The sequence below is a fragment of the Mobula birostris genome, chromosome 11 (assembly GCF_030028105.1).
Source record: "Mobula birostris isolate sMobBir1 chromosome 11, sMobBir1.hap1, whole genome shotgun sequence".
NCBI classification, from domain to species: domain Eukaryota; kingdom Metazoa; phylum Chordata; class Chondrichthyes; order Myliobatiformes; family Myliobatidae; genus Mobula; species Mobula birostris.
This window is the reverse complement of record NC_092380.1, coordinates 106166887-106180103: the sequence shown is the minus strand read 5'-3', so window position 1 is coordinate 106180103 and position 13217 is coordinate 106166887. Positions and strand designations below refer to the sequence as shown.

The 13217-nt window shown below is 41.6% G+C and overlaps 1 protein-coding gene across 3 annotated transcripts in view; it reads right to left on the bottom strand.

The window, feature by feature from the left end:
- Positions 1 to 13217, bottom strand: part of cstf3 (cleavage stimulation factor, 3' pre-RNA, subunit 3) — a 98870-nt gene that overhangs the window by 5121 nt on the left and 80532 nt on the right. For all 3 annotated transcript variants that reach the window (XM_072272789.1, XM_072272790.1, XM_072272791.1), the window contains 9 exons: positions 11131 to 11208; positions 10851 to 11013; positions 8784 to 8893; positions 7078 to 7194; positions 6444 to 6518; positions 4644 to 4787; positions 4025 to 4127; positions 3236 to 3305; positions 608 to 803 (listed from right to left, as the gene is read on the bottom strand). In XM_072272789.1, the coding sequence (XP_072128890.1) occupies positions 608 to 803; positions 3236 to 3305; positions 4025 to 4127; positions 4644 to 4787; positions 6444 to 6518; positions 7078 to 7194; positions 8784 to 8893; positions 10851 to 11013; positions 11131 to 11208 (1056 nt within the window). The remainder of the gene's footprint in view (positions 1 to 607; positions 804 to 3235; positions 3306 to 4024; positions 4128 to 4643; positions 4788 to 6443; positions 6519 to 7077; positions 7195 to 8783; positions 8894 to 10850; positions 11014 to 11130; positions 11209 to 13217) is intronic.

Here is a 13217-nt window from a genome sequence, read left to right as displayed (position 1 = left end):
ACCACTAGCCACTGGCAGCCAACCAGAGAAGGATCCTTTTATTCCCACTTGCTGCCTCCTACCAATCAGTCAAGGCTCTAACCATGCCAGTAATTTTCATGTTATGCCATGGGCACTTAACTTGGTAAGCAGCTTCATGTGTGGCACCCTATCAAAGGCCTTCTGAAAGTTCAAATATACAACACCCACTGCATCCCCTTTATCTATCCTATGTGTAATCTCCTCAAAGAATTCCAACAGGAAGACCAGATTTTCTACCAGGCTCTAAAGGAAAAGTGACACTCACACTCAAGTATCCGCAATGATCCAACGTTCCTAGCAGAACAGTTCCTCTGTGAACTGACTACACTTAAGCACAGCAACACTCAACCAAATATTAATAAAAATCAAAGCAGATGTTCCCCTAGAGTGGGGGCCAACTAGCAATGTTTTGAAGAGAAAACTTCAGCTGTAGAACAGTACACATGACATCAGTGTAAAAGAAAACCATTAAAGTGGCTAATGGACTCAGCAAGGGATTATTATGGAGTTTCAAGAAGGAAACATTTCCAGGATCATTAAGGGCAAAATTAATTGAATGGCACACATCCCAGTGGAAGATACATACCTTATATCCAAGAGCTTTAAGCTCACTATTTGAACAGGGAAACAGGTCCATGAACTTGTACCTATCCACCAGTAATGCTGTTTCCTTTCCTTCATATTCCTCCTTAAAAGCAGCAAACCTCCTCTTTTCCACCTTCAGAATACTGGCTAGGTCTCCAATGTTACTTTCAAAAGCTAGAAATCGTGCCCAGATCTCACTGTAATGGTGGCAACAGGAAGAGAGAAAAAGTAAAATTAGGGTGTAATAACCAGACCTATTACAGGTGAGGTCATACTTAGGTTGGAGGAGCAACACCTCATAATCTCTCTGGAAAGCCTCCAACCTGATGGCATGAACATCAATTCCTCCAGCTTCTGGTAAGTTCACCCCCCTTCCCCATCTCTCTTTTTCCATCCCCCTTTCTGCCCCCACTACCTTTTTCTCTTCTCCTCCCTTGCGCCCCTCCTTCTATGATCCACAGTCCTCTTCCTTCAGATTTGTTCTTCTTCTTCAGCCCTTTTTACCTCTTCCACTTATCACTTCTCAGTTTCTTACTTCATTCCCCCATTCATGCATCTTCTCCCTCACTTGGCTTCACCTATCACTTGTCAGCTTGTGCTCCTTCCCACCCTCTATATTGGTTTCTGCCCCCTTCCTTTCCAGTCCCCATGAGGTGCCTTGGACCAAAATGTCAACTGTTTATCCCCTCTGTAGATGCTGTCTAACTTGCTGAGTCCCACCAGCGTTTTTTAGTGTGTACCCTGAGTTTCAAGCTACTTCCTTGCAGACACTTTTAATCCCCAGTAATTGGAAACACACCATAGAGCAGTACATGAGACAGTTAATCAAGATTTCAACAATGCCTCAGGCAGAATTCACACTGGTAGTGGAATCTAGCAGTTATCACAAAATAAACTACTTTAGCAGAGGTGGGTACAATTACAATGTTTAAAAGATATTTGGGCAGGTACCTGGATAAAAGGTTTAGAGAGAACATAAGAAACAGGAGCAGGAGTCGGCCATCTGGCCCATTGAGCCTGCTCTGCCATTCAATAAGATCATGGCTGATCTAGACATGGCTCATCTCCACGTACCTGCCTTGTCCCCATAACCCTTAATTCTACTACTATGCAAAAATCTATCCAACCTTGTCTTAAGTGAAAGATATGGGGAAAATGCAGGTAAATGGGACTATCTTGGCTGGACATCTTGGTCGATATGGATGAATTGGGCAGAAGGACCAGTTTAGAGAGTCACAGAACACCACAGCACAGAATCAGGTCTTTCAGCCTTTCTAAAGCCAGAAGAGATGGAAGCAAAATTAGACCACTCGGCCAATCGAGTCTGCTCTGCCATTCCATTATGGCTGATTTATTAAACCTCTCAACCCCAACCTAGTCAGTGTCAAACTATTATTCTGCTTAGTCCCATATGTGGGCCATAGTCCTCCATATCCCTCCTGATAAGAGTCATACAGCACAGCTTCTGTGACCTACAAATCTTCATTTCTACCCTTCAGACATAGATCATTGAGGATCCCTACCAACAATCCCACAATCTCTTTGACCCACCACCATCAGGAAGGAGGTACAGAAGCATTAGGACTAGGACTGGGTAACAGCCTTTTCCCTCAGGCTGTAAGACTAATAAGGATCCTGCCACCATTGAGGTCTCGCCACTAGGGCAGCAAGCTGTTAGTTGTTTACTGTTTACCTGTGCTGAGCTCTGCATTTAGATTTATATTTTATTAATGTATTATAGAAATATTTTGGCTCGTGCTGTGTGTGATATATGTTTACGGGTGCACTGTAGTCTGGAGGAACATTGTTTCATTTGGTTGTACATATGTACAGTTAGATGATAATATTATTAAACTTGAAAATGTCAATATATGTAATCTCTCACAAGAAGATACAAGTAGATTGCTACAAACTAATCCAAATAATTGTAAATGTGTGGAGGTCCATTCCCTCCAAAGAATATTGAAAAATCAGTGATCTCAAAATAAAAGTTTCTATTCTGATTCATTGATTTCTTTCAAAACTTCCAGTTTTTTTAGACTACTTCTGTATACTTAATTACTAGACAACCAGGTGACCCGTTGGGGCACCTTTTGAGAGAAAGGTAGTTCAGTGTGATGTGATGTGCTTTGGAAATTAAAGAAGAAGAACTCAGTGTATTAAAGAAGAAAGACGCGTAGCAAGACAAATAGTGCTCCTCCTAGTTTAACGAAGGACACTTTTTATGACCACATTTCTGGTTGATCTGCGACCCTTCAGGAATACTCTAACATTTTCATTTCTTTTTCCCCGGCTTAAAGCCACATATAGCTGACCGTGCTGGAATACCAGATAAATCAACACATTCTCCATGGTTTGACCTTGCACCATATGTATAGTCATAGCAAAGCAAGGCAAAGCATGACTGTATCGGGAACTGGCTCCGCTGAAGAGGGACATCTTCCCCATCTGATAAATTGAGAGTAATTCTTGGGATCATGACAATGTCATTTTTGAATGCACCAATGTACTAATTATAAGCTGTTTGCTATCTGTGAAAATTTCTAATAAAGCCCACATTGTTCTACGTACACTTTAAAACAGTGAATTTTTGACGGACCATTTAAAGTTTAAAGACAGGAAACATTACCCAGATTTCTCAGGTGGTAAGGAGCCAGATGTCAGGACACGTTCAAACAGAACCCTGGTGTTATTGTCCTCTGAAATACAGAGAGAATGCAGTTAAACGTCTTGCTGTGCTGTACAATTACCTGGGAATCTGTATAACCCACAAGACTGTGGACCAAGACCTGTGAAGTAGGACTAGATCACAGAGATACATCCTATCGAGTCCGCTCCGCCATTCTATCATGGCTAATTTAAAGATCAACTTTATTTGTCACATGTACATCGAAACATACAATGAAATATGTCATTTTCTGTCAAATACCAACAAAGAGTGAGGATTGTGCTGCGGGCAGCCCACAAGTCACGTCACCAGTACCAACATAGCGTGCCCACAGCTTACTAATCCGGTCTTTGGAACGTCAGAGTAAACTGTAGACCCTAGACGAAATCCTGACGGTCACGGGGAGAACGTACAGACACCATATAGACAGCGATGGGAAACGAACCCCAGTCACTGGTGTGGTAAAGCATTATGCTACTGTGTTTCTCTCTGGAAGTAATCTGTTTGCCGCCCCTCTTGAAATCACCTACAAAGGATGTTGAGACTGACCCCCTTTTTTTTTTACTGTTTACACCCATCTCTTGGGAAAACATGTGCAATGACATCCTTATAGCAAGTGACATTATGGTCCCAGCTTGACTAAATATAGCCACATTGTTCCAAGATAATAATTAAAATAATTATATTTGCCAACATCTAACTCTTCATTGGTCTGAAGAAATTTATCATGCACAAGAATATACAACTTACCATTTAAATGAGAAAGATAGTCAATATAAGCCAATATGTATTCTGGAATATCACCATACTTCTTCAAACCAAGCTCAAATATCTTGAAGGCTACTGCCTTGTCCTGAAAAGGAATGGTCAAACAGTTACTTACTTTAGGAGCACTTTCAGGCCATTTGGCCCATCAGGTCTGCTCTGGCATTTGATCATGGCTGATTAATTTCCCTCTCAACTTCATTCTCCTGACTTCTCTCTGCAAACTTTAACACCCTGACTAATCAAGAACTCAACAGCATACTCCTGCATGTAAAAAGGGATGAAATAAATAAAATCCCCAGTTGATTCAGTGGACAGAATGCAAAGCCATCACTTATGCATCCTACAATATATCAGTACGCAACATGCCAGTGACTTAATTTTATCAAGTAATTTAAACTCTTTGGCATTGCAATGGTGCCATTTGATTGTTTCAGATCACAAGAAAATGCATTAGTTTGAGAAAATGCATTGAATTAGTTCAAATGAAAAAACGTTACTCCATAGAATTAATTATGTATTTGTCTGAAGTCTTTGTAATTCAGCAAGATGATTTTAACAAGAATAATTGCCAGGCTTAATGACCCTGGAACGAGGAGCATACCTTACTGCAGTAGTACTCCATGAGGGCAGCAGACACATAAACATGATGGCGGGTTCTGGGATCTTCCCGTGCCTTCTTAAATATGGATCGACCGGACTTGATACCTTCCGCTCTCCGCGCAAACTTCATATACTGGATGTAAACCTTCAATTCAAGCACAAAAGATTATGATGGAAAACCCTACATCTCTCAGGTCAGCATTACAAGATGGGTTCTGGCCAGTGGAAGTTCTATGCCCAGTCCAGGTCTTCGTTAACTCGATCAATTTGTGCCTATTAGGGCACTAACAGCTGTCCTCAGTGTTCCCCGACTGGGAAAGGGTGGAGGAAACAACACTCTGTCCATAACAGGACCCTGTCTGCTCTGCTCTGCTTGTTAACTGCAATGAGAAGTCCCAAAGGCTTCAGTGTACACAGATGGAAGATGAGGTGCTATTCCTCAAAGTTACTCTGGGAGTCACTGGACCAACGTTGGAGGCTAAAGACAGAAAGCCGGAGTGGGAGTGGGCCAGAGAATTAAAGTGACAGGCAACTGGAAGCTCAGGGGCATCCTTGCAAATTTTTCTGCAAAACAGTCACCCACCCTCAGGGTGAAGAGGCGTGCAAGTGCAATACCCTGAACTGGAAATGTGTCAATGTTTCCTATTGTGGTAAACCATATATATGTTGTAACTGGGTTACCTGTCTGGACACGCCCCTCTGCTGACTGCTCCTGTGGCTCCTCCCACAGATCCCTGAATAAAGGCGATTGTGTCACTGCTCCTCCCTCAGTCCAGGGCAGATATTCAGCATGGACGTGTCCATTTACTGTTAATAAAAGCCCTTCAGTACTTACTCTACCTCCAGTCTTTTGGAGTAATTGATAGCGCATTACCTATTTTCTCTATCTACAAGATTTTGAAGTAACTGTTAACTTGACAAGTTTAGTCTGCACCCCATCACAAACATTCCCACTGCTTTTATCCCACACGCCTCCTCTCGGCAACTAAAACATGTGTTTTCTCACTTTCTCGATTCTGACAGAGGAACCTTGACATGAAATGTGCACCCTTCCCATTCAAACACGAGGAAATCTGCAGATGACGAAGGGTCTCGGCCTGAAACGTCGACTGTACCTCTTCCTAGACATGCTGCCTGGCCTGCTGCGTTCACCAGCAACTTTTATGTGTGTTACTACCCTTCCCATTCATACCACTTGAGAAGCCAAGGAGTTCAACAGCGTTTTCTGTTTTTGTTTGGATTTCACAACATATGCCAGATGTATTAAATCTGATCAGCTTTCTAGCATTTCTTCTTTCAATAAATAAACTATAAACTGGTGAAGCGTTTAATTCAGTTGCCTGAGGTTTCAGTAAAGACATCAGGGGATAGTTAAAAAGTTAGAGGCCCTTTCAGCCAGCCATTAAACCCAGCGTAATCGCAGGACAATTTACAATAAATTAACCTACACAGTATGTCTTTGGAGTGTGGGAGGAAACACTCAGTCACGGAGAGAACATACAAACTCCAACGCCGAGCTGTATTAGCACTGCGTTTATGTTATGCTACAGGGTGGATCAGTGGAAACAAGTTACAGTCATAATCAAATAAACCGTGATAGGGGCTTGAAGAAATGATGGACTCCTGCTCCTATTTTCTTTAATATTCCTAATCTTTCCCCGCTGGAAAAAAATCCACTCGGAATTTGTTTTTTTTTGCCATCTCCCTGCCACTACTTGTAAGTCAGTGAGAGTTTAACAAAAGATGGATTAAAATGCACACACTTATTCCTGCAGATGGTACAAACCAAAGCCACACTTACCAACGTTGGATCGATATCTTCAATAGCCAAGAGCCGATTGTATATGCTGTGTACCTTTTCGTATTTCATTCGACTCTTTATTAAAAAAGAAGCTTGCCATTAACTGCTGGGGTGCAGAATAATAGGGAGCAGTATGCCACAATATTGATTTCACTAACTTCCGATAATTTCTCCCCACACCCCCCCTTTCCATTCCCTCTTCTGGCTTGCCGCTCATCTCTTTTTTCACTCCACACCTGCCCACCACCTACCTCTGGTGCCCCTCCTCTTTCCTTTTCTCTCAAAATCCACTTTCCTATCCTATCAGATTCCTTGTTTTCAGCTCTTTACCTTTCCACCTGCCACCTCCCAGCTTCTCACTTCAGCTCTCTTTTCCCGCTTCACCTATCACCTTCCAGTTTGTACTACACCCCCCCCCCCACCCACATTCTTATTTTGCCTTCCTCCCCTTTCCTTTTCAGTTCTGATGAAGGGTCTCGGCCTGGAACATCGACTGTTTATTCATTTCCACAGGAACTGCCTGACCTACTGAGTTCCCACAGCATTTTGTGTCTGCTGCTCTGGATTTCCAACATCTGCAGAATCTCTTCTTTGTACATTTGATAGACCAGAGGACTGCATAATCTCTATTTACCTCTTCATAATCCGCATATGCAAAGTAAAGCAACATGTTCTTCTTTAGCAAAGTGCTGATGGCCCTCTCGTAGATATTTGCAGCTTCATCACTGAACAGTTTTGCATTGTTCATGTCCTGTCAAAGAGTAACATTCATGAGAAAAGTTCCTCAAATTAATTGGCAGTGACACAACAGACATTTAAGAGTCAAGAACAATTACCAGGAATCTGCCATCTTGTTGGCACTTTTTAAAAAAAACTGTATTTATGGGATAACACACTCAAGATGCTGGAGGAACTCAGCAGATCAGGCAGCATCTATCAAGACCAGGACTGATGAAGGGTCTCGGCCCAAAATACTGACTGTTCACTCCTCTCCATAGATGCTGCCTGACCTGAGTTAGTCCAGCATTCAATGTGTTACTCGGGATTTCAAGCATCTACAGAATCTCTTGTGCCCATTAACCACTGACCATATTTACATGAAAAGTTGCCACTGTAAAGCAGCATCCATCATTAAAGACCCTCACCACCCAGGCCATGCTCTTTTCTCACTGCTGCTATCAGGCAGAAGGTACAGGTGCCTCAGCACTCACAACACCAGGTTCATGAACAATTGCTACCCCTCAACCATCAGGCTCCTGAACAAAAGTGGAACACTACACCCATTCTATTTCTGGTGTTCCCACAACCAAGGGTCTCACTTTAAGGACTCCATTTTGTTATTTCATGCTCTTGTTATTATTTGCCATTTTTTATACTTGTATTTGTACAATTTGTTGTTCATTGATCCTGTTTACAGCTACTGTTCTATAGATTTGCTAAGTACAGCTGCAGAAAAAGAATCTCAGGGTTGTACGTGGTCACATGTATGTAGTCCAATAATAAATTTTACTTGGAATTTTGTCTATCTTTACAGAACTTCACAAACTACTCTTAGTAAGTTTATCTTAATAACAAAATAACTTACATTTATATTGAGCCTTTACTGTAGTAACATCTCCAAGGTTGCTTCCCATGAAGATATCCAGATAAAGTTAAGATACCAGGTAGTGTAGAGATCCCAAAAACAGGATTTGAACTTAATTAAGAAAATCCTGTAGGTTGGGTGCAACAACAACTATAGGTCATAGGTTTAGGTGAAAAGTGAAATATTTAAGGGGAATCTGAGGAGAAGTATTTCACTCTAAGGGTGATACGAGTGTGGAATGAATGCCGGCAGAAGTGGTGGATACAGGTTCAACTGTAACATTTAGGAAAAGTTTAAACAGGTATGTGGATGAAAGGGGTATGGAGGGCTATGGTCTGGGAGCAAGAAGGCATAAAACCAGGATGGCATAGACTTAATGGGCTGAAGGGCCTTTTACTCTACAGTAGTACTCTATGAGTTTAACACATCTACTTTTAAACAACCTAGGAAACATGTACAACAGAGGGAATGTCAAATAGTTCCAAAAGTCTTTAAATGTTCTGAGCAGTCTGACATAATATTAATGACCCTGGAAGTTAACGACAAACAGCCTCAGGAACCCAAGATATCTCAATCAGTTCCATAAAACAATTTGCAATTATTTCTACAAGGATGGTCTGGAGGTGAAACCCATTAAATCATACTAGTAATTCACTTATAGTTGTTATGCTTGGCAACCCTCAAACTAAGTGTGTTGCATCGTCTTATAATCATTGCTTTTATTATCCATTTTTGATGTACTGGTAATTACCTACCCCCTTTTCTGCTAGCAGCTTGCTAGATTGTTCCAAATACTGTGCAGCTTCATACCAGATGTCAGGATGATGCCCCAAGACCAGAAGACATTGCTCATAGGCAAACATAACTGCAAGAAAACACATCCAATTCTTTACACTCAGTAACAGATCTCAAAGGAGACGTTAGCTAGTATAGCACACACACAAAATGCTGGAGGAAGTCAGCAGACCAGGCAGCATCCATGGAAAGGAGTACAGTCGATGTGTCAGGCCAAGACCCTTCATTAGGAATTGGAGATCACAGAGGGGTAGCAGTGAGAGAGGGTTTCACTGAACTCCCTCCGAAGGGAAGATTTAAACTTCTTCAGGACAGGCATCCCTGGGAGAGACTTTGCAATGTCACAAACAAGAGAAATCTGCAGATGCTGGAAATCCAAGCAACACACACAAATGCTGGAGGAACTCAGAAGGCCAGGCAGCATCTTTGGAAATGAATAAACAGTCGATGTACTTAACAGACGAGATGAAGGGTCTTGGCCTGAAATGTCACCTGTACTCTTCTCCTTAGATGCTGCCCGGACAGTTGAGTTCCTCCAGCATTTTGTGCGCGTTGCTTGGATTTCCAGCAATAACAGATTTTCTCTGGTTTGTGGTTAGCTAGCATATGATCAATTACATAATATCTGGTTCTTCCAGAATAACACACACAAATGCTGGAGGAATGCAACAGGTCAGGCAGCAGCTATGGCGAGGAATAAACAGTCAACATTTCGGGCCAAGACCCTTCATCAGGATCTGGATCTGCTGAATTCCTCCAGCATTTTGTGTGTGTTATGTTGACTGTTCATTCCTCTCCATAGATGCTGCCTGACCTCCTAAGTTCATGCTTTGGATTTCCAGCAACTGCAGAACTTCCAGAAACCAATTTTAAAGAAAATAATTCTTGCCAACTCTTAATTAAAAAGATATCCAATTTATTTGGGTGGTGGGGTGGAGATACGTCTCTACTAAAGGAGGTGTAAGGTGCTCCTTCGCTCTTCAGGACACCCTTGGGCAAGGTGAAGCACCTGCTTAGCCCCCACACCCCGATCAGGGTCACGGGAAGCCGTGGGAGCAGGTGGTGGATGGTCGTATGAGCAGCCAGTGCATATCACACATTCCAGTTAAGCGACCACTGACGCCAATCAGACAATCTCTGAAGAGTATTGATAACGACTGGGGTCACCCATCTTGTGAAGATATTGCCCAGAAGGCGGCGATGGCAAACCAATTCTGTAGAAAATTTGGCAAGAACAATATGATTATATATCATGCTTGCGCATGTCATACGACATGGCACATAACGATGATGATGGTGATCCAATTTATATATCTCCTTGTAATGGCTTACTAAGAAATTTCATGATGCTTTATAGACAATTCAATACTCTCAAAACATAACAATAATTTACATTTACCTAAGGAACTTCATGCAGTGCTTCAAAGAAGCATTATGACACTACGCCAAAAAAGAGATGACTAAGTTCTTATTTGGACTAATAAGCAAAATACTGACCAAAGAGACAGGGAGAGTAAATAGAGATATGAACGTTTAGAGGAGGAATTACAGAGTTTGATGCACTGAACATTTTAAAGATAAAAGATCAACTTTATTTGTCACAGGTACATCAAAAGGTACAATGAACCGCGTCATTTGCCCTACAGTCCGAGGATGTGCTGGGGGCAGTCCTCAAGTATCGCCACGCTTCTGGCGCCAATATAGCGTGCCTACAACCTATTAGCTTGTATTTGGGAATGTGGGAAGTTATCAGAGCACCTAGCGGCAATTCACACTGTCACGTGGAGAACATACGAATTCTTCAGACAGCAGTCGCAATTAAACCCCTATCATTGCTGTAAAAGCGTTACACTAGCTGTTACGCTACCATGCTGCCTTAGACAACATGGATGCTATTTTAGGCACATGAAAATCTCTCTTAAGAACAATGAAATGAACAAGCAGTAAATATCTTTTTAGACTGCTTTTGCACAACAGAAAATGATGTTTCTATGAAAATGGCAGCACTGTCTGTTAATTAGCCTCACCTCGCTTAGTAATTAGTGTTTGGTCTTCAGTGCGAAGTGGGTTACTTTTCTCCCATTGAATATACTTCTTCCACATCTCCACCTGCTGTGCTTCCTGAGGGCTGTTCTGTGGCGGAACTGACGGAGCATTGCGGTCCAGACCTTTCATGACAGTTTCATACTCCTGCAAGGGAAATATGTAACTCCATAGCTTTGATGCACAAGAAGAAGGGAGTCCCTTGTATTTTAAAGCTCCCCCAGTTTGCAGCAACCTATCACAAATTAAAATGGGAACACTTACCTTTGCCACTCGTCGAGCGTTCATATAATCCCTGCTCCGATCTTCAATCATTTTCTTGGCCAGGTGTATGTTAATGCTCTGTGGAGGAAGAGAGAAAAACTCTTTATGAGGGGTGATTGATAAGTTTGTGGCCTAAGGTAGGAGTCAATTTTAGAAAACCTAGCACATTTATTTTTCAACATAGTTGCCTCCTACATGTACACACTTAGTCCAGCGGTTGTGGAGCACATGGATCCCCTCTTTGTAGAAGCGGTCCATAGCAGGGGCGATTGATAAGTTCGTAGCCTATGGTAGAAGGAGATGAGATATTAACTTCAAACTTTCTGCATTATCACTGAAAGAGTTGAACTGCACATGCATGTAATGAGAGTGTCTTGGACCTCCAGGTGGTCCACAGCAGGCGCGATTGATAAGTTCGTGGCCTAAGGTAGAAAGAGATGAGTTATACAGCTCTCGTTAAATGCACGTGCAGTTCAACTCTGAGTGAAAATGCAGAAAGTTTGAAGTTAATATCTCATTTCCTTCTACCTTAGGCTACGAACTTATCAATCACCTCTGCTGTGGACCACTTCTGGAGGTCCAAGGCGCTGACTTCTACAAAGGAGGGATCCGTATGCTCCACCACTCCTGGACTAAATGTGTAAATGTAGGAAAAATAAATGTGCTAGGTTTCCTAAAATTTACTCCTTCTACCTTAGGCCATGAACTTATCATTCACCCCTCGTACTTCCATCACTTTACAAGCTTACAGATAATTTCTACAATTTCTTGTTGTCACTGTGGCAACAAGTTCCTCTTTCCAAGTCCCTTTATCATATACTGTCAGTCATCTTATGTACAGATACTGCTGCTCATAAGGTCACTTTATGGCATGCAGTGAGTCTACGTACGTAAGCTAATCTTTGCATATACAACCACACTCAGTGACATGCCCATTGTGTTTTATAGGATTGCTTTCATATTTATATTTATTGTGTTTTATTTGTTTCTTTATTGTTTCCTTTCATCATATTGTATTTTGTTACGCTGCATTGGATCTGGACTAACAATCACTTCATTCTACTTTACAGTTTTGTACTGAAGAATGACAATAAGCAATCTTTAATCGTGAATACACAATCTTGAAATCGTTATTTAAATTTTATTTTATTATTGAGATTACAGCATAGATAGGCCCTTCCAGTTGCATGCCCAGCAATCCCTGATCCAACCCTAGCCTAATCACAGCGACCATTTACAGTGACCAATTAACCTAACCGGTACGTCTTCGGACTGTGGGAGAAAACTGGAGCAAACGGAGAAAATCCATGCGGTCATGGGGAGAACATACAATTTGCTTACAGGCAGCGGCAGGAAATGAACCCAGGTCACTGGTACTGTAAATTGTTGTGCTAATCCTTTATGGAGGCTGCATGCCTATTTAATCTAATTACTCATATTAAAACACAATTGTTTAATAGAAAATACTCAATGTATTGCTTGTCTAATTTTTAAATAGTGTGGGGTGCTAATATTCTTTATGTCCATCTCACCCATTTCAAAGCAGGAGTAAATCATCAGGAAAATGTTTGCTTCAAAATATTTATGTATTGCTAAAATGGTCAGGTAGGAGCTGGACCTGATTTTACTGTATGGAGTTGGTACAACACTTCATGTGGAAGGTGGTCACATATTCAGACTCTGCAGTGATGGTTTCCCAATACAGTGACAGCAAAAGGGCAAATGAACAAATATAAGCTGACTGTTTAAAAGTATTTATCAACTTTGTAACAGACTGCATTAAGATGGTAAAATCAATTCTACCATTGGGAAACTGCACTTAGTGTCCACTTTATTAATTACACTTGTACACTTGCTTGTTAATGCAAATCACTAATCAGCCAATCACATGGCACCAACTTAATGCATAAAAGCAAGCAGACATGGCCAAGAGTTTCAGTTGTTGTTCAGACCCAACATCAAATTGGGAAAGAAATGAGATCTAAGAGATTTTGACCCGTGGAATGAATAATTATTGGTGCCAGATGGGGTGGTTTGAGTATTTCAGAAAATGCTGACCTCCTGGGATTTTCACACACAACATCTCT